Source organism: Perna viridis, chromosome 4, assembly GCF_037379345.1.
Source record: "Perna viridis isolate PV_CMFRI_1.1 ecotype Kerala chromosome 4, ASM3737934v1, whole genome shotgun sequence".
NCBI lineage: Eukaryota > Metazoa > Mollusca > Bivalvia > Mytilida > Mytilidae > Perna > Perna viridis.
In genome coordinates this window covers 116,120-138,952 of record NC_142448.1, presented here as the reverse complement: position 1 = coordinate 138,952, position 22,833 = coordinate 116,120, and the positions used below count along the sequence as shown (strand labels likewise).

General features: G+C 32.9%; 2 protein-coding genes across 5 annotated transcripts in view; one reads left to right on the top strand and one right to left on the bottom strand.

Moving 5' to 3' along the window:
• The window catches only part of LOC148618342 (FERRY endosomal RAB5 effector complex subunit 3-like), a 32,160-nt gene extending 26,430 nt beyond the window's left edge, over window positions 1-5,730 (top strand). For all 4 annotated transcript variants that reach the window (XM_088577124.1, XM_088577123.1, XM_088577126.1 and 1 more), the window contains 3 exons: window positions 2,816-3,037; window positions 4,209-4,334; window positions 5,402-5,730. In XM_088577124.1, coding sequence (XP_088433250.1) covers window positions 2,816-3,037; window positions 4,209-4,334; window positions 5,402-5,482 — 429 coding nt within the window. In that variant the 3' untranslated portion in view covers window positions 5,483-5,730. The remainder of the gene's footprint in view (window positions 1-2,815; window positions 3,038-4,208; window positions 4,335-5,401) is intronic.
• Window positions 5,731-8,704: 2,974 nt separating this feature from the next.
• Window positions 8,705-20,249, bottom strand: LOC148618341 (protein disulfide-isomerase-like). Its single transcript, XM_088577117.1, has 10 exons — window positions 20,003-20,249; window positions 19,425-19,622; window positions 18,934-19,067; window positions 17,091-17,228; window positions 14,566-14,670; window positions 12,428-12,754; window positions 11,839-11,959; window positions 10,966-11,144; window positions 10,499-10,588; window positions 8,705-10,025 (listed from the first exon to the last, which is right to left on the bottom strand). The coding sequence occupies exons 1-10, from the start codon at window positions 20,142-20,144 to the stop codon at window positions 9,966-9,968; spliced, it is 1,494 nt and encodes a 497-aa protein (XP_088433243.1). The 5' UTR covers window positions 20,145-20,249; the 3' UTR covers window positions 8,705-9,965.
• Between the last annotated feature and the right edge of the window lie 2,584 nt (window positions 20,250-22,833).

Here is a 22,833-nt window from a genome sequence, read left to right as displayed (position 1 = left end):
GAACCATAATTTTGAGTAGAATATGCATTCATACAAAAAACAAAATTCTGATGAAGCAGTAGTACTTGAAATTTTTCATAATTGACATTAGTGTACAAAAGTACTCACTGAGTGTAGTTTAATCTGCAGAAAGTTTAGACTATACTGACATTTAGACTATAATAATTGATATCATGTAACTTGTGTTTGACCGTCAGAGATGTACAATAAAACTGATAGATAAAATTTATTATTTTCTATGTGTAGTAGATACCACACCAATTTTTTTTTTTGCATTCATTACCATTTGAGACAGCTCAGCAGGACATTAGGCGAAAAGTAGATTACAAAACACTACACTTTTATATAAAGTAGATTACAAAACACTACATTTTAAAATAAAGTAGATTACAAAACACTGCACTTTTAAATATAATAGATTACAAAACACTACACTTTTAAATAAAGTAGGTTACAAAACACTACACTTTTAATTAAAGTAGATTACAAAACACTGCACTTTTGAATAAAATAGATTACAAAACACTACACTTTAAAATGAAATTGATTACAAAACACTACACTTTTAAATAAAGTAGATTACAAAACACTACACTTTCAAATAAAATTGATTACAAAACACTACACTTTTAAATAAAGTAGATTACAAAACACTACACTTTCAAATAAAATAGATTACAAAACACTACACTTTTAATTAAAGTAGATTACATAACACTACACTTTCAATTAAAATAGATTACAAAACACTACATTTTTAATTAAAATAGATTACAAAACACTACACTTTTAATTAAAGCTTGTTTCTGACATAAACGAAGATAAAAAGAGTAGTCAAGGGAACCAAGGTTATAGTGGTAATCAGAAGAATGTAATCCAGGGACCAGACATGGAAAACAGACATACACAACAAAGAACAAAGTAACTAAAATCATACATAAAAAGTAACAAAAGCGAATGAGCAACTCGGACTCCACTAAAAACTGGGAGCATGGACCAGGTGCACCAGTAGGGTAAGCGTCCTCTGCTTTTTTAGAAACATCCACCAAGCTGCTCATAAAAAGTCAAGTCCGGGGTAGACAAACGAGGAAAGGAAAATCATGGTCCGTTGAATAAATCAGTTTTCAAGGTGCGGATGGATACACCATAACAATCCACGAATGATAATTAAATTTATTTTTGGTTTGCTTGCATTTAGATTTTTAATTCTAGAATATTAAATTCTTTAATTTGTAAAAAAAAGTTGTCCAAAATTGTTAATATCAGATATCTTCTTCATCATCATTTTCTTGTTAAAGTGCCACCATCATTTACATCCTTATTAGTGCTTCCATCTGGTAATTTTGCAGTAAGTGTTAGATCATCTTATAGATAGACAGACAGAATATTTTTATTTGAGTGTCACATACCAATATAACATTTGTAAACTTTTGTTACCTTGTATGTATTATTTTAGTTACTTGATGTTTTTTGTTGCGTTTATTTGTTTTCCATGTAAGATGAAAAATGAATTGAAAGAGTAATCAAGGGAACCAAGGTTATAGCGGTAATCAAAAGAATGTAATCCAGGGACAAAGACCAGACGTGGAAAACAGACATACACAACAAAGAACATAAAGTAACTAAAATCATATATACAAAGTAACAAAAGTAAATGAGCAACTCGGACTCCACTAAAAACTGGGAGCATGGACCAGGTGCACCGGTAGGGTAAGTATCCACTGCTTTTCTAGAAACACCCGCCGAGTTGCTCATAAAAAGTCAAGTCCGGGGTAGACAAACGAGGAAAGGAAAACCATGACTCCTTCAAAAAATCAGTTTTCATGGCGCAGATGGATACACCGTAACAATCCACGAGTTCATGATGACGACCATAAAACTTCTGTAGTGATGACTTCAATCTTGTAGCAACATAACCCTGTTCCAGAAGCCTATTTGTTAGAGTTCTAGCGTGGTACAAAAAGTCTGCGTAGTTTCAGCAAGCTCTGGCATAACATATGAGTTGTGATATGAACACTCCATACGCAGGAGCCGAAGGGATGTTGCCACAGATGAAAGGAAAGTTGACAATTCTGAATTAAAAGTCATCACGTTTGTCGTAAAGTTTGGTCAATAGTTTTCCTTTACCATCGATTTCTGAGTGTAGGTCAAGATATGAGGCCGACTTCACAGTGTCTGTAGTATCCTTTATCTCAAGTTCTTTTGGGTAGATGCGATGTATCAAATCCCCGAAATTAGGATTGTTTAAAGATAATACGTCATCTATATAGTGGAAACTGAGAATGAAGGATCTAGCCAAACGATATTCTTTCTTTCTGATCAGATCAGATATAAAGTCAGCCTCATAAGAGTGAAGGAATAGGTCAGCTAATATAGGAGCACAATTTGTTCCCATTGAAATGCCGATCGTTTGTTGAAAAACACGTCCACCACACTTGAAACAACAAACAAATGCACCATAAAGTTCACTTGATAATACATCCAATTCTCTCCATGGAATACTTCAACATAAATCATAGACAAAATGGGATGCTCACAGTTACTGAAAGCTACGTGTAGCTCAGAACAAATTAAAGAATGACAATACGATCCAAACTACTAGTTATTGGCTCGATTTGGAGTAGTAACATCAAATGTTAAATATATATTGACAAGGTTTGATGTGGTGCAATACTTCGTTTTATGTAGGGATACAATTAGGGGATGAATATCTCTATTCATGAAAACAAGATTCTACATTTTTTTCTAATATTTATCCTGCTACAACCAGTACAGTGGATTACCATCTATTTACAATTCATATTTCTACTTACAGGACAATGGTCTACAGACAGGTGATTTCTACATTACTAAACATTCTAACCTGTCTGATGTCCACATAGTATTCCATCTAGTCACTGATGATTCAATTAGATCAAGTGACATCACATCTCGTCATCCAGTTATACTCAGTATCAGGAACATTATCAAACAGTGTTTCCGCCATGATATACACACCCTAACAATCCCGTTACTTCTAGCTCACCAAATGTCTGAGGTTTGTATAGCAGTGTTTCCGTCTAAATAAACACCCTGTAATTATCCCAAACACACTTACTATCCCATTATTTCTGGCTCACCAGATGCCTGAGGTTTGTATAGCAGTGTTTCCATCATGATACTCACACACACACATATACTATCCAATTACTTCTGGCTCACCAAAATAATGTCTGAGGTTTGTATAGCAGTGTTTCATCATGATATACACACTTGAACTATCCCATTACTTCTGACTCACTAAATGTCTGATGTTTGTATAGAAATGTTTCTGTCATGATATAAACACCCTTACTATTCCATTACTTCTGACTCACTAAATGTCTGATGTTTGTATAGAAATGTTTCTGTCATGATATAAACACCCTTACTATTCCATTACTTCTGGCTCACTAATTGTCTGAGGATTGTATAGCAGTGTTTCTGTCATGATATACACACCCTTACTATCCCATTACTTGGTTCACCAAATGTCTGAGGTTTGTATACAGTGTTTCCATCATGACATACACACCTTACGATCCAATTACTTCTGGCTCACCAAAATGTCTGAGGTTTGTATAGCAGTGTTTCCATCATGATTCACACACACATACACACACACACATTATCCAATTACTTCTGGCTCACCAAAATAATGTCTGAGGTTTGTATAGCAGTGTTTCCCACCTGATATACACACCCTAACTATCCAACTACTTATGGCTCACCTAATGTGTCATAAATTTAGTTTATAGTTTATTTTATACATAATGTATATTACATTGTACTGTTTTTGTTCATGCCATAACCATTTACTGTAAATGTGTTTGTGCAAATAAAATTACCTATTGTCAATTGTCTATTGTGTTAGGTTTGCCAATCCAAATTTAATGCCTAGGGTTTTATCAGAACCCTTGTATGAATCTCTAATTGTTACCTTTCAGTTAAGTTAAATATTCTCAATTTTTCTTCAGATATATTGTTATTGAATAGGTTTTTATTTGTGGTTGTTTCCCTTTAGACAATATTTCTAACCATTGTGATAAATGACCTGAGAATTCGAAGGTATGTATTGTGTCATAGTTAGATTTACTATGAACATCATTTTTTCTATTTAAGGAAGTGAAAGCTTATTCTTAGTTATGTTTCTTGTTATATGTACAGTAAAGTGATCATTATTTTATTAGGAAATGACAATACCTTGGTGTCAGAAGAGAGCAGAACTTGTGTTTAAATGTGTTAAAGGTTTCATGATGGAGATGGCAACTTATGAAAGTTCTAGTTCTAGAACTATTCAATTCCTCGTACCTTTGGTATGTATTTTTCAGGCAGTACAACAATTCAGTCCCACGTACCTTTTGTTTGTATTTGTTAGGCAGTAACTTCCTTACTTAAATCTGTACACTAACTTTCTTACATAAACCTGTACACTAACATAACTTACTTACCTAAATTGTACACAAACTTTCTTAAATACCTTAATACAGTGTAACCTTAACACAACTCCCTGTGGATTGAGTGATTTATTTGGTTAATGCAAGTGTTTTGTTAACAAAGGTCTCAAATTTATTGAATTTGATATGAAGGGACTTTAGAAAAAATTACACAGGTTAACAGTTTATGCAGGGTTCTGTTTAGAAAGTTTTCACTGTACTAAAGGCAAGTTTACAATGACTATACTTCACTGTACTTTAGGAAATATTAACAAAGAATATACCTCTACTTCAACACTTCACTGTACTATAGGGAAGTTCACAGAGCGTATACCCTACTTCAACACTTCATTGTATTTATGGGCAAGTTTACAATGACTATACCCCTACTTCAACACTTCACTGTACTATTTGCAAGTTCACAGAGAGTATACCCTTTCTTTAACACTTTTAGAGTCTTTGATGTTAATTATATTACTTCTTGTACATTAACATATAATGCTAAACCTGCCTGTAGAATTTCATTAAAAACCCTTCATCAGTTTAGGAGTTGCACTGACAAGAAATGTTTACAGGCAGATGTTTAGATGGGGTGATTCTTATATTCTTGTGGAGGGTATAATACTCTGAAGATCCCAGACCCAATACATGCAGTATTTGTAAAGATCTAGTTTTGTGATATACACAGGATTTTAATTTTATGATAAAACCAATACACAAGATGTTAAGCTCTAGTTTTGAATTTGTGATAAAACCAATACTGTTGTTAATAAAACCAGTACACAATATGTACATACATCTACATAATAAATCTATTGTTACTCACTGAGGTGAAATGATTTCTACTTAGTGACATTTGATTCTATGACTTTGTACTTAGTGAGGTTTATCATGTTGCATTATAATCCTGTTTTACAATCAGTTAATGTATTATTTGTTTTTTACAGGGGATTTCTTACGAAATGTTTTCGGGAATTAGTAACATGTTGACTACAATTTTCCGTGTATCTAATGCTATTAAGGTATGAAGTATAGTCATCTGAAAAATGGCTGTGTTATTGGCTGATCCTTCACTCATCTGGGGATACCAACTATGGGTACTTGTTGTGACTTTTGTGTAGACTCAGTTATGTCATGTGAATCAGGGAAATATTACCCTAGAGTATATACCTGCTGTATTTTCTGTATGTTTAAGAACACACCGTTAAGATAATGTTTATGAATTGAAAGTATGTGTACTTATTGATTTTATGAAATTAAAATATTTTAATATGTAGTTTGTATTGATCAATGAGAGGAGGGAGAACATCTGTTGTCATCATAACTTTCATATGAGAACTCAACAGCTGCCAACAAACAATATAACGTTAAGTGCTGTTGTCAGTACATCCTAATATGTAGCTAGCAGGCACAGCTAATTTCTTGTCATTTAGTATGACAGTTTAACCATTATTGTTGCTCATTGAACTTATATTATGATCAGTAACATGTTTCTCAGCTGAAGCTGGCAGATGTCTGTAGAAATGATGAAATGTAGTTTTAAGTTATGTAGTATTTACACCACCTGTGAAAAAAAGAATTACCATGCCCATCCATCTCTGTGTAACCTTGTAAACCCAGCTCCTCCTTGACCATTCAATGGACTTTGATAATATTTAGCTTTATGTGTAGATGTGCATGAAGCAAGACAATTTGTATCAGATGTAGGAAGTTAATCCAACTTTTATATATTTGAAGCAATGCCCTCTCACAGTTCATCATATTGTAATTACATTTAATACAAACTTTTAGCATTTACATGTTGGGAAAGAAATAAGAATTCAAGTGTACAGGCAATGGTTCCGTAGTGTCGATTTTCAGAAATATCAAATGACTTGTTTTCAATGATTTTAGGATGTAACAATATTTATGATTATGTGACCTTTAACTTTGTTTGTCAGAAAACTAGATGCATATTATTAATATTTTATGTGCTTGATGAATTTTTTATTTATTATGAATTGTTACGTAATTTTACACTGCAATGTAATATTGAAAGTTAAATAGTGTTAGTTGCTATTATTGTTATGCTTTTTATTGTCCCCTTTCAACAAATGCCGAAGGGGACTTAGGTTTGCACTCCATCCGTCCATCTGTCCGTCAGTCTGTCAGTCCGTCAGTCATACTAGGTTTTCCTGACTTTCCCTTGGACATAGAAAATTTCATGAAATTTTATGTTTTCCGGACTTTTTTTTGTAATGCTTCATCCAATTGATTTCATATTTGGGATATAGTCTTATCATGACAAGTTACAAATTAAGTTTGAATGACTGTATGGTTGAATGATTTTTATGGAAGTTATGGCCCTTGGACTTAGAAAATTTCATGAAATTTTATGTTTTCTGGAGTTTTATTTGCAATGCCTCATCCAATTGATTTCATATTTAGTATATAGTCTTATCATGACAAGTTACAAATTAATTTCGAATGATGTTATGGTTGAATGATTTTTACAGAAGTTGTGTCCCTTGGACATAGAAAATTTCATAAAATTGTATGTTTTCCAGACTTTTCTTTGTAATGCCTCATCCAGTTGATTTCATATTTGTTAGCTAGTTTTATCATGACAAGTTATAAATTAAATTTCAATATTAATGCGGCAAAATGGTTTATATGGAACTTATGGCCCTTTGACATAGAAAATTATATAAAATTTTATGTTTCATCATTTTGATGCAAATTGCTGCTGTCATTCTAGAGTTATTTGCCCTTTAATTCATAATAACGAAGTTTTTTTTCAACTTTCCAGGTGATAGAAAGAGAATGTCTTAATGCAGCTTTCTGTAATGCAAAAATGTTATTATCTACTGTAAAATGAAGCTCAGGTTTGATTTTGATGGAATTTGCTTTTGCTGTTCAAGAGTAATTTTGTCTTGATTGTTAAAAAATAACACCATCCATTGTTAGTTCACATATTTAAAAAAAATCTCATAAAGGCAATGAGTTCAAAGGCCGAAAAGGGACACTGTATTGCATCAGCAATACTGTCAGAATGCTTGTTAATTGGAATTTTTAGTGAAAATCAGTAGATGAATTTAAGAAAAATAAAACTGGTAGATTGAAAAATTATTATCTAATATGGACTATTTCTTTTCTTGGTGCAAGGTGTTGAAATGTATTTGTGACATGCTCTGATTGTCTTAAATCTGTTTTTCATTCTACCCATCATACTTATTTACTGAATTTGAATTGTTTCTCTTAATGGAGGAAAGAATTTTGCCATGATCTTTCAAATCTTTGTTTGAAAAGAGAGGGAAAGGCAAATCATGTGCTTTTAGAGCAGTGTAGTGTGCCAACAAAAAGTATAGATAGGACTCATGGTTTAAACTACAGTACCAAGTGATTCTATGGAATAAGCAGGTTAAGAATCACTTCCATTAGATGAATTTACATTATAAACCACAACTTTGTCCACTGCCACATTGCTTTCTCCTCATAAACAGCTGGACGAATTCCTTCCGCGATTAATAGAAGATACAAGGTGTAGATATCTGCATACTGGGTTTCAAGTATTTTCAAGATTTCTCATTGATCCTATTGAAACAGCTAGGCACATTCATTCCATATTTGCTTGAATAGATGTTTTGTCGGTGTTAGTTACTTTATTTACTATAATTGTATTTTCAAGATTTATAAATTCTTGTGGATGAGTAATCGAGGGAACCAAGGTTAAAGTGGTAATCAAAAGAATGTAATCCAGGGACAAAGACCAGACATGGAAAACAGACATACACAACAAAGAAAATAAAGTAATTAAAATCATACATACAAAGCAACAAAAGCAAATGAGCAACTCGGACTCCACTAAAAACTGGGAGCATGGACCAGGTGCACCAGTAGGGTAAGCGTCCTCTGCTTTTCTAGAAACACCCGCCGAGCTGCTCATAACAAGTCAAGTCCGGGGTAGACAAACGAGGAAAGGAATGCATTTCCTCTTATCTACACCACCGTAGTGCAACAAAATTTGTGGGGGTTTTGGGACATAGGCAACAATTTTACCAGCATTGGGGTGCATACATTCCAGGATGCATCGCATTCCAACAGGTCTTTCCTTTGTAATATCAACATGTCTTTGAAACCTAGAACTATAAGCTTTTGATCATGACCTGGTGATTTTAGGGAAAGAACTAATAAATCTGCCACTTTCCTCTGTATTAATTCGTGCACAAAGGCATATTAACCATGTTTGGATAATGTAATAAAAACATCACTTCCTTTTCATAAAATTTTAATTTAACTATCATCTTCATAATCTTACAAAACTTTGAATGTTTGTCCTTAAACATTTATACATTAACACTATAACACATCCATCACCCACTCATTCATAAAATATTAAAATAACTGACTTCTAGTCTTTACTACAGTCTATAAATAGAAAAGATGGTCAACTTTTATTAAGTAGTTCCCACTACTAGAGTGTTTCGTGAGAAAAGATCAACAGTTGGTAGGTTGTTCAATGTGTTTATAATATCTTAAATGTGTTAAATATTAACCCAAAATAAAGATAACTAACATTAAAGTAAGAAAAAGTAAAACTTAAGAAAAAAACTACACGAACTCAGATAAATAATGCAACACATACATGTAACTGAACTTCATCCGTGTACACAAGACATATCAAAATGACAATGCCCTTCAAGAACTTTAATATTACACAGAAATCATTCTAAGCACAACACAAAGCATTTATCAAGTAGTTCTAATATACTCTGGTAAAAAAAACATGTAGTATCAGCTGATTTACTATCAAGGTGAGCTAATGATCTTTTCTACTGTTAAATCCCAGAACACAATGCTATCACTTCCCTTTCAAAAACAATACTTGATATAAAGAAACAAATGAAATAATTTAAAGTAAATGAACATAACTAATGTAAGGATAATTAGATATGGCAACTGGCACTATAATAGACAACAAAAGAAAAGTCAGGGTGAAAATCTGGAACCAAAAACATGATTGGGAAATATAATGTAACAATTTTTTGGTATGACTAGACAGTCTTGTCTAGACCCATTGAAGAATTAATTATGCTGTTCTTAGTGTTACTCATATCATAATCATGTTTTATTTTCAATGCTGTGATGAGGGAATGATCACAAAATAAACAAATATATGGCTTGTGTGTTGGATTGATGTAAAAACCCCCAAAGATACAAATTATCATATAAAGTCCCATTCAATAAGTCAACATTACCTTATCATATAGACCCTTTATCAATAGAACTTGGATCTTTTAATTCATGCATTCAATCCATACACACAAGCTTGCAGCACTTTCATTATAAATGGAAGCACTCTAATCGGCACCATCAAAAGCCCACAGAAATAATCTCAACGATGAACACAGTCGCAAAACATTATTTGACAACAATTAAGGTCACTTGATTCCTAAATGGAGATTCCAAATATTAGACTGGTTCATTCACCCCCTCCCACTTCCACCCCTTAGTAACCCGTAATGGAACAGTTTATAATTCATCTTTAGCAGCTGGTTCGTCTTCATCTTCCTCTTCATCATCATCATCCTCCTGAAATATAAGATAATCAATGTTTTCATCAATATATTGAAACCAATGTTATCTTAAAGAAAAAAGTCTGTTGCAACTATCTAGATAATTTTATGGTCTACTCTTGACAGTGCAAGATACATGTGCACATTAGGAAAATGACTCCTGTCTGCACTGCTACAATGTTATAATTCATTATGAATGATAGAGCTAAAATTGTATTTCTTTCATGTCGAAATAATTTAATTATAAATTAATTTTTTTCTTTTTTAAATTAATAAGATAAACCAGCATTTTTCACAAATGTTTTGGCACGGCCAAAAAAATGGAGCTTGGCAAAACTGGAAGCACAAACAGATCTGAGATGGTAAAATAAAAAAATAATGCCTGCAATAGAATTCAGTGTATTGAAATTTAATGTATAGAAGCATACTATTGTGCTCAGATGGTTTATGTGTTTAGATATGAGGGCTTTATGGAGAAATCACACTTACATCTTCAGCTTCTCCTGCACCATCCTTTCCACCACTCTCTAAGAATTTGACAAATCCATCTAATGTTCTCTCACCATTATAATCAACTACCTGCAATTAAAATAATCAAATGTAAATGATACAGAACACTGCCAGAAGCATAAAACTTATCAGTAATTAACATCATTTGACATTTTGTAATATATTTAGAGACAAATTTTCAGCATGTAGTACTTTCAAACTATCTAATTTCAGTATTATTTTATCTCAACCACTTATTTACAAATGTGTCAAGGAATATTATCTGTACTTCAGGACTTCATAAGTAAACTGTCTTAAATGTAGACCAGGTTTCTCTGTAATATATGTATTCTTTAAAATCAATGTCATTTTTAATATCCACTTGCATTCACTCTTTGCAAAGTAGATTGATAGTGAACAGTTAATAGTATAGCAAGTCTGTCTATAATGACTTCATGAAAACATACCTCACTGCTGCCTTTTGGGAAATATTTAATGGTGGGGAAACTTTGTACTTTAACATCTTCTACTTCATTAGCTGTGGAGTCCATTTTTGCTATAACTATATCAGCTGAATCTTTGTATTTTTCTCCTAATTCATCCCAGATTGGTGCCAGCTGTTTACAGTGACCACACCACGGGGCATCTACAACAGATGGTTTATAATGTGTCTTAATGATATACAATGACACAACAGAAGTTTTGTCAATTTTAAACACCAATATTAACTTGATGAACAAGAAAATGAAATTTGTTTGATGATTAACAAAAGGTCACTAATTATTACATGTATATATTTCATCTAACTGTAAATTTGCTATAGGCAGAACTAATAAAGAAATACAGGATAAGGGCATGAGTTGTCCCTCTCCAGCTATAGGTTTTTCTTCACCCTTAAAATTGACTGATGGAAAATCTAACAAGATAGGTTGATAGAGAAAACACCATATTTTAACAAACAAGTTCCAAAATTAGAAAAAATGTAAAAAAAAAATATTATAAAAACCAAAGAGAGCTTACATGCATGAAAGGGAGCTTTCATGAAAACTTTTAAAGCATTTTGGAGTTAATATGCAAAACTGACTTAATTCCCCCTTATTCTGAATTTAAGGCCCAAAGCTTGAAACTTCTATAAAATAGACAGGGAGCTTAAATCAATGTAAAATTACCCAAAGTTTCATGAAAAGTTTGGTGAAGTGTAAGTTACAGTTCAAAAAAGCACATCTCAGTATAAATCATGTCCCATAACTCAAAAACATATAATCAGAATTTTTAAAAATCAAACTGCTTAGCGGTCTGAACTTAAATGAGATTAAAATGGTTAGATTGTATATACTTACAGAATTCTACTAAAACAGCTTTGTCTTTATTCATAGCAACATCTTGGAAGTTCTTTCCTACCAATACTTTTACTGGTTTGGCATCCCAGTCAGAAGGAATTTCTTCTGACATTAAATGTGGCTGTAATTGAAAGGAAAACAATTTTGTCAGAATATAGAAACCAACGTTAGCTAATGTCAACAACATACAATGGTATGCAATTATCTGAGCTTTAATATTTCAAAGAAATATACACAAATAATTTTTTTTAAAAGCTACCTTTAGAAACAGGACAACAAAGTTCCTCGTCTAATAATAGTTGATTTCACCTCCTCTTAGTTTTCCACAAATTTCAAACTTGTTAATGTCAAAAAATTAAAAGCAAACTTGGATTACATCAATCAATTCTTTAAACATGGAAAGAATTGTTTTTTCTTGTTTTCACTGATATTTTATTCATGACAATATGGGAGGCAAAGTTCAAACAAATAACTGAAATTGCCTGTAAAAGTTTGGCAAAAACATTTGTAGTGCCAATGTTACATCACTATTATGTATATCACTAACCAACTATTTTTTTTAACTCAAAGGCTAAACAAAATACAATACCTTCAATTTGCCATCCAAAAAGTTTTGTACAAATGATCGGACAGCATCTTCAGAAAGATCATTAGATTCTGGTTTATATTTGGTCATGTCTTCTCCGAGGGTGATCAAACGAGCTGAAGGACAATCTTCCTTCTTCAGACCGAAGAACTCCAAGATTCTAGCATTGTCTTCATCAGAAGTATCCAGGGTAATAAAAAGAACTTTTCCTTTGAATGTTTCAGCAGCCTTCTTGTAACCATCAATCAATTTATCTGATCCATCAGCAGTTTTCTCAAGGAACATCAAAATGTGGTTCTTAATTTCTCCTCCAAAGATTTTTTGTGCTGACTGAAACATAAAATTGACATTTAACCACAGAATTATTACAATATGAAATTGTTAATGATGTTTAAATAAAGCATATGAAGACCAAGGATCTAGAAACGGCAAAAAATGCCAGTCATTGACCGACAAACTTTGCAAATGACCAACGACCATTTTCCAATATGGGACATAAAAATTGTCAACCCTTATAAATTACATTCTGTGTGGTTTTATTACTGTATAAACATCCTGTCTACCTGTCTCCTAATTGTTTATTGGAAATTATTTGACAGATGAACATCAATATTAATTAGCCTGTGTGAAGCCACCTGTGACTGCGAACTTACTTGTAACTGATAAGTTGATTGTATAATTAAATCAACGCTACACGTGCAGCACCATTGCATATACAAATTAATTGAAGTGACTTGGAGAATTTTCATACATTTATAACTTGATTTAAATAAGAAAAAGATGGACTAATTCATCATTTTCCCGTCAATTTTTCAGTGGTAATGAAAGCACATGGTGCTGAAAATACGAATCAGTCATAGTATGTAATTAATTACTCATCGATTGAATCTTTTTAATACGGAAGTCAACAACCCTTCAAATCAACATTTTTTTCATAACTCAAAAGTTTTCGGCGGTTTGCCGATGCGATGAAAAAGTTCGAGAGACATGATGTTTTGTTTACACGTCAGAACATCCACGTGTGGTCAAAACCAAACTCGTTCACATATTTTGTAAAAAAAGGGAGTACGTGATGGAATAACACAAATTCCAATACTTATCTTTAAATAACTGAAAAAAGGGTTTTTGAAGTTTATTCTCGATCTAGGCAGGTAAACGACTGACACAAAGGTTTGCTGAAATTCAATAAAATGTCCGACATGGGCTGTCGGATTCTTGATGAAGACCAACTTGTAAACAAAAGACCAGAAAATATTGCCTTTGACAAAAATATGAAGGCTATATGAAGAGACATATTGCACAGAACTGGTCGGAGTAGGATATTTAACACTGTCCAATTAGCTCAGACAAAGATGTTTCAAAAAGTGAGAATTAAATTACACTTGTGTAAAGGATGACATAACTTTTCTGTTTAAACAAGGTCAAAATAACCATTTATTACATCAGTCTTTGTACCTGCTCAACTGGACAAGTCTTAAATGGCATTTACAGTTGGTACATTGCACATCTAGTTTGACTAGTTCACGGGTTAAATGGTGTTCACAGTTGGTATACCTAGTTTGACTGACTAGTTCTCGGGTTAAATGGCGTTTACAGTTGGTATACCTAGTTTGACTAGTTCTAGGGTTCAAAGGCATGTACACTTGGTATACCTAATTTGACTAGTTCTAGGGTTCAAAGGCATTTACAGTTGGTATACCCAGTGTGACTAGTTCTAGGGTTAAATGGCATTTTACAGTTGGTATACTCAGTTTGACTAGTTTTTGGGTTAAATGGCGTTTACTGATGGTATACCTAGTTTGACTAGTTCTTGGATTAAATGGCATTTACAGTTGGTATACCTAGTTTGACTAGTTCTTGGGTTAAATGGCGTTTACTGATGGTATACCTAGTTTGACTAGTTCTTGGATTAAATGGCATTTACAGTTGGTATACCTAGTTTGACTAGTTCTTGGGTTTTAGTTAGTAGTTCAAGGTGTAGAAACTTTTATATTGAGATGAATAAAAATTAATTTAATTCACTAAAATGCATACATATATGGTACTTTAAAAATACAATTAGATTGTGCAAAAGTAAAAAATCAATCATTTATTTATCAAATAATTTAATACCATTAGCACATATCAGAATTTGAACTTACTTCTTGAGTGAATTCAATGACTAGTGGCAGTCTGTTGGCCATGACAAAAGCATTAACTGCTTCAGCAGTGACTGATCCCTCGAAATTATTACGTCCTTCATCAAACTAAAATAAAAATCAACTTACATCAATACAAGTTAATAAAAGATATAGGACTGTAGTGAGTAATACTGTTAATTGAAGTGACAGTGTGTCCATTCAACAGTCTAAAGATATTTTGATCCCTTATAATGTATTTGTTTTCTGTACATAATAAGTTTCCATTTTGTTTAATGGCTTGTAACGATTCTACTCCACCACTATCCAATATAATTTTCTCATATTCACAAATGTTACTTCTATGAAATTAAAGACAATAAGCTCTCAAGATCCTGAATTGCTCACATGGTTTAATAGCATTATAAAAAAAATATGCAAAAACCTAAAAATGGTCTGGTCAAACACCTCTGACCAAATTTGCACAGATGATATATAGTGAAACTTCTCCAAACCGGACCCTCAGAAGACCAGTCTTCCCTTCAAACTGGCTGTTTCCAAAAGTCCCAGCCGGTATACCTTAAAACCTAAATAGACCGGCTACCCCTTAAAACCGTACATTGGCCGGTTTTTCACAGTTTTAGTCACATATTTCAAATAAAAACAACCTCTCAATTCCGGCTGCCCGGTTATTGTTCACCTGTAATAAATGTGTCAACAAAACTGTAAATGATTACGTAAAATTACGTAATTAATAATTCATTCACTGTCCGGTTTGCATTTCATCAGTAGATAGATGATACTTGAAGGGGACAGTAGTTTAACCCAGACATTACATTGTCACTTGTTGGCTGTTAATTGGCTGTTTTTTTAAAAAAAAATAAAAACATTAAAAAGTGCAATCAACAGGTTTTTCCAAAATTTGCAACAATCATAGACCTTTACATACTTTTAGACACACGCACACACACACACACATATATATATATATATATATTTTAAATTAAATAAATCAATCTGCTATTGTTTTGTTAACAACAGGCAAAACAGGAAAAATGGTCAAAATGACACTTTCTGGGACCATAATTCCAAGAATGGTCAACAGATTCTTCTGTTTTTGCACCACATATAGATAATGAAATACTGAACATTTTATCAATTAAATTAATCATTAATCTGCATTTGTTTTCTAAATAATAGGTAAAATCTAATAAAAACTTAAAAAATAACACTTTCAAGGACCATAACTCCAAGAAGGATCAACAGATTTTTCTGTAATTTGCACCAATAATAGATATTGAAACACTTAATATTTTATCAATTTACATTAATTATCAATCTGCTTTCATTTTCTAACTAATGGGCAAAAACTGCCAGAACAAGAGGCTCCCAGGAGCCTGAATCACTCACCTGGTTAAATTTTACTTTTCAAGGGCAATAAATTTAATAAGTTGTTGTCCAACAATTTTGACTCAAGAAGATTTCGGTAGTACTAATCATAAGGACCATTTCAGCAACTGAAAATTTCTTTTTGTCTACATGTATCATAGTTTCTAAGATATTGGCTGAAAACTGAAAAAAAACATCTTTTATCATCTTTCAAGGGCAAAATCTCTTACAAGGAGTCATTTGACAATTTTGATCTCTGCAGACTTTTCCAGGCCTTATAATGAGGATCAATTCAGCAACTGAAAGAATTTGGATAAACCTAACCGGTTTGGTGATATATGCGAAAACTACTATCTGACCCCTATGTCCTATTTTTAGTATTGGCAACCATGTCTTCTTAAAAAAAATCCCCACATCTATTCTATGCAGGATATCCCAAGGAACAATCAAACCAAGTTTGGTTCCAGCTGGTCAAGAACTGTCAGAGGAGGAGATTTTTCAAAGATACAACATTGAAAATAGCAAAAAAATGTTGAAAAGAGCAGCATCTCCATCACAGCTTATCAGATTAACACGAAAATTTGACCATGGGTAGATCTCATCATGCTGAATACTTTTATCCATCTCAAAATTGGGCTAAACCTAGTGGTTTTGGGGATATACGTGAAAAACTACTGTCTGGCCCTATGTTCTATTTTTAGTAACGATGACCACGTTTTTTTTGTGAGGGACCATACATGCCAAGGACGATATGATCAAATTCTGTTCTGTGGTTTCAGAGGAAAATATTTTAAAGAAAAGTTAACGAAGCATGATGACGACACCAACAACAGATGCCAGGTGATGAAAAAAGCTCATATGGCCTATTAGGCCAAGTGAGCTAAAAATGACACATTGTCGTGTCCGTAAGTAATGCCTAGCCTGAATTCTTACAGTTTCAGCCAATCTAACGATATGTTTTCTTACTGCAGATTATACAGTTTCAGATTGAAAATACTTCTTTCTGCCATTACTCAGTTTAGCTAATCGAGGAATCAGATAGAATTTGCAAAAAACAGTTCTAGTATCGATTTGTAATTTGTATCTTAAAAGATTCTGATGCCATGATGCCAAGGTGGATAGTAACTACCCTCCATCCATTTAGTTATAAGTAGACTTGCCTTCTTGAACAAGGCAATACCATCAGATTCCATTTCATATTCTTTGAAGAGATCAGTGTTGGATGTGATTCCAAATGGAATGTCATCTATTCCCTGGGCTGCTTTCTCATATTGCTGCGCATCAGCTGACTTCAGATCCTAAAATAAACCAATTTGTCTCATGATCAGACATCATTTAACAAAACCAACAAAGAAGTAGAGAATGGAAAAATTGTTATTAATTATACCATAAAAAAGGATCACAATTGTTTGAAGCAGATCAAATAAAATTTGTATTTTTGAAAAAAAAAAAAAAAAAAAAAAAAGGTGTTAACTATAAATGACTGCATGGAACTAGGGAAAATACATTGTTGTTTGATACCACCATACAGTAAAAAAAACAATCTTGTATTTGTAAGTGCATCATCTTACTATAAATATATTCTGCCATGCCTATGTATCTTAATGATGATATATAACACTACAGGTTAATCTAACAATGATGTACAAAAATGATCAATCTTTCTTTGTAGTAAAAAGTAACATATACAAAAACTCCAAATACATGTTGCAGACCCATCCATCAAAAACCAAAATACCCTACCACAATAATATAGACATTGTAAGTCAGAAATATATCTATGTTAGGGGAAAGACCACCTTTGCATTAAGTTAGGCGGGTATGATAAATCATACCCACGTCAACAAAAATAAATAACCTTTAAAGCAAAATGCGCTTTTATAAAATGCTCAAGGCTATGCAAAGTTCGAAATCTCTTCTTCTGTTTATTTTGGGTTGAAATTAAAGGGGAAAAGTCCAAAATCTGTGATTTCTTCGGACATCGCAATCAATTACCTATTTACTTTCACTTTACAAACCAACTTTGTGACGTCACAGCTCAACCGATCATGGTGGCACCCACAGGTGCGGGAAATTCAAAGTCCCTTATTATAAATCATGATGCCGATTAATTAGTTAATAAAAAGGAAATTATTTTGTTTCAATTTAATTTTCATGAACATTTAAAAGATTAGTTTTTATATTTATAACTTGCACAATAACATAGTCTTCTCCATTAACTTTTATAGTTTTACATGTTACATGTTCATTTAATACCCACACAGTTTCACTAGCTGTATGCAAATCTTTTTTATGTTCAACTTAAGCATATTTTTCTCATAATTTATAATGTAAATTTATAAAATTTTGACTAAAATGAGATTTGATACATATACATTATTGTACTGTAGTAAATTAAAAAATGTTTTAGGTAACATGTGTTCCCTGAATTTAGTCTAAGAATACATAATAAGAGGTGTAACAGGTGGAAAGAAATAATACGTGTATAAGCATCAAATAAATATTTAAATCAATTTAAACATCAACGTTACATATTGGCCAATTAAGATATTGTCATGCTAACAAAATTTAGAACTACTAATCACAAGCTTCCGATTAAAAGTTGCTGCTGGCAAAATATGCCTAAGAGACAAAAGAACATGTCCCCTTTGCAATAACTATTGGCAATGAATATTTCATTATGGAATTTCCCCCATACAGAAAGAGAAAAGTTCTTTGATAGAAAGTATTTAACAAACTACAATGTTGCCAAATTCAAGACTATATTGAATCAACAAAAGCAATCTAATAAAAAAACAATTGTGCAAATCTATTAGAATAATTAATCACAAGTTTGGTTGACTCTGATGTGTTTATACTTTTAGAATATAAACTGATTCAACTCATTTTACCTCAACAACTGTACAATTCATAATGTTTATTTATATGTTTATCTGTAAACCATTGTATCAACATTGGTTAAACCAGAATAAAGTGATATAATATATAAGCATACAAATGTACCTTGAAGAAACCAATAACTACGACTTCATCTTTTTCAACCATCTTCTTGGCATCATCAACTGATTCCAGAGCAAGACAAGGGGGACCAGTCTTCTTCTTCAACCAATTCACTATGTCTGCAGACTGTCTACCACCTGTTTTTATAACCAGAATACAATACATTTATGGAAATAACATAAATCATGTTCCTTAACAGAAGACCTGCTAAAAAAAACAAAATCACATACAAATTTTTCTTCTTCCTTCATTGAAGTATAAACAACTCTTTCATCAGTTGTATCTGTGATTTGTCAACCTTTGTTTAAATGGTGTCTGATTTAGAAAAATACTAATCTATGTAGTGCAAATTTGGCGAATAATATAGTAGTATATAGCATTTATCATGAACTGAAAAATAACTATCTGCATAAACCTTGATTAACTACATTTGCATACTGGTCCTTACTATTATAATCCTTTTTCTTTTATCTAATTATGCCTTTTATACGTACCAGAATAATCAATGGCTTTTCCGTCCCTGAAGAACTTTATTGTCGGGTAGCCTCGTACTTCATATTTTTCTGCCAGTGAAGATTCTACAGTGGCATCTACTTTGGCTAATTTTATGTCAGAACCTTCATCAGCCAAGGCTTTTGCTGCTTTAGCATATTCTGGAGCTAAAGCTTTACAATGTCCACACCATGGGGCATCTACAATAGAAAAAAATCCGTCATTGTGCATTATTGTACTGATTTATACCGAAAACAGCACGAGCTTTATCTAGCCTCAATATTTTAAAACAATACAACATAAGCTCCCAGAGAAGCATAGTAAAATCTTGAACCAGTTTCATGTAAAGGAAAAAAAGGCTATTAGCCATTTAGCATTTAATATGTTAAACTTCACCTGTTCACAATTTTAAGTGAATATACGACCATATGGACACAATTCCTGAAGCTGCCACCCAAATTTGTCGCTATAATAAATGATAATAATATTTGTTATGCTTCTTTGCAGTTGATATATCATTACATATCTGTTTCCGAGTTAACGCTGAATGCACACGTGGAAATAAATTATGAAAACTTACAAAACTCGACTAAAATGTTGGTATTTTCTTTCAGTGCATCCTCAATATTTGCAGTTGTAAGAACCAAAACACCCTCTTCTTCTTTAATGTCAGCTCCAAACGTTAGAGCAATAACACAGGCACTTAACAAAATCGGTAACATGTTTGTAGCAGACGTGACAACAAGTTTTCTGTGATGAAAAAGACTGATCCCAAAATGACACTTAGTATACAGTCATCAACGTGGCAAAGAGGCCGGTATTCGTCACGCATGCGCTAAATAAAGACAACACAACAAAGCCGTGTTGTGGAGAGATTGGACGAGAAAGATGTCACGTGTCAAGAAAAAAAGTAGACGTTTGAGGTGGTTAACGTGCCTCCGGATATTGTTTTTCCGTTTACATTTTTAAATACACGTAACAACTTAATTTTGCGAACTTATTTGTAGAATAGTATAATAATAATAATTACAACATGTCAGTTATACACTTTAAGTGCAACCTATGACGTCGTAAAATATTTACGTCACGTCAACACTATATTATGAATACAGATCAAACGAAATGGTAGGTTAAATCTAGGTTTTACAGCGCTCTATACCTCCCTCTTCCATTGCGGCGTGACTATTCCAGTGGTGATTAAAAGCATTTGCATGCTATTGTCATAATCCTAATTCTATAACATAAAACCAGGCATTTTATGTTTATATCTTTCATGTTTTCATCGGATATTTTAATTTTTTGTTTTTAGTCAAAATGCGAGGTTTTATCATTGGACGTCATTTTGCGGGATTTATGCTACTTTTGATGAGTATCTAGACAGTTGTTAGAAGCATCTAAATGCTTTTGATAAGTATCTAGATAGTTGTGAGAAGCATCTAGAGGAGTTTTGTGTATCTAGAGCTTTTGTGTATCTTGATACTTGTTTAAAGTATCTAGGTAGGAAAATAACATCTACAGATATGAAAATAAGGCTATTTAGACATGAACAGCCACCTATACAATGGTTTACCGTCTTCTATCTGTACCATAGGGGACCATTTGTTAGTTAATATATGTTTATATCTTTATGTTTGTTTCTATAGGGTTCATGGGTAACCCAATGTTATATCTATATGTATTTTCATATAGCTGCCCATGGTACCCAATGTTATTTATATATGTTTGTTCCTATAGGGGACTATGGGTAACCCAATGTTATATCTATATGTTTGTTCCTATAGAGGACCATGGGTAACCTAATGTTTTATATATATATATGTATGTCCCTATAGAGGACAATGGGAAACCCAATTTTAAATCGATATATATGTTCCTGTAGGGGACCATGGGTAACCCAATGTTAAGTCGATATGTATATTCCTATAGGGGACCATGAGCAACAAAGTTTTATATCGATAGATATGTTCCTATAGAAGACAATGGGTAACCCAATGTTATATCTATATGTATTTTCATATAGCTGCCCATGGTACCCAATGTTATTTATATATGTTTGTTCCTATAGGGGACTATGGGTAACCCAATGTTATATCTATATGTTTGTTCCTATAGAGGACCACGGGTAACCTAATGTTTTTTATATATATATGTTTGTTCCTATAGTGGACCATGGGTAACCTAATGTTATATCTATAAGTTTGTTCTAATAGGAAACCATGGGCAACCCGATGTTGTATATATATGTATGTTCCTATGGGGGGCAATGTGTAATCAAATGTTTTATCTATAGGTATCCTATAGGGGACCATTGGTAACCCAGTGTTATATCTATATGTGTGTTCATATAGGGGACCATTGATAACCCAATGTTATATATATTGTATCTTCCTATAGGGGACCATGGTAACCCAAAGTTATATATATGTTCCTATAGGGGACCACTGGTCACCCAATATATCTATATGTTCGTTTCTATAGGGGATCATGGGCAACCCCATATGTATTTTCGTATAGGACCACTGGTTACTGAATGTAAAATCTATATGCATATTTTTATATTCAACTGAGAAAGTTGAGAAAAATGGAAAAATGAATATGTATGTTATAAAAGTCAATTAAAATCACACTTTGGAGCTGCATTTAACAGGCTAATCAATCGAAATGATATCATAATCATTCAGTAATATATTTAACGTTGAGCTACAAATACAGCTTCTGTTTGTCTGTTATGATAACTATATTGTTTCTATTTTTTAATAACCCGCATATTTTGATATAATTGCTATTATTGTATACGCTGTTATGTATATCTATTATCCTACTTTCATTTTCACTTGCCCCGAAGTGGTTGAACTATATTTGACGTATTAAAAGAGGTTGTGACATGGCGGGGGATCTCTGGCCACTGTTGAACGACAGCAGTATCCTCGTGCCACAATTCTGTTCAAAACGTCATCCTGTTAATCGTTAGATGGATTATCTCCCTTTTAATGCTCCAACAGTAAATATATTCCTCCATGCACATTTATATATGATGTACAACCTCCCTTTAAAATTTCATTGAAATACCCTAATCAGTTTAGTAGGAGTTGCGTTTACGATGTTTTATCGTGTAAAACCCTCAAGTTGGATTATTTTCTTTTTGAGTGCTTCGACAGTAACTATATTCCTTCTACACATGGTGCCCTACCTTCCTACAAAATGTCATTGAAATCTCCAGAGCAGTTTAGGAGGAATTGCGCCTACTAGAAATGGGGACGGATCGACGGACAGGCAGATAGACAGGCTGACAGACAGGCAGACAGACTGACTGACCGATTCCTGTCTAGCCCATACTAAGTTTGCGGGAGAATAATAAATCCTATCCAAGTGTTAATTATTAAATGGCCATAAAAGTAGGCGCTTTATCCA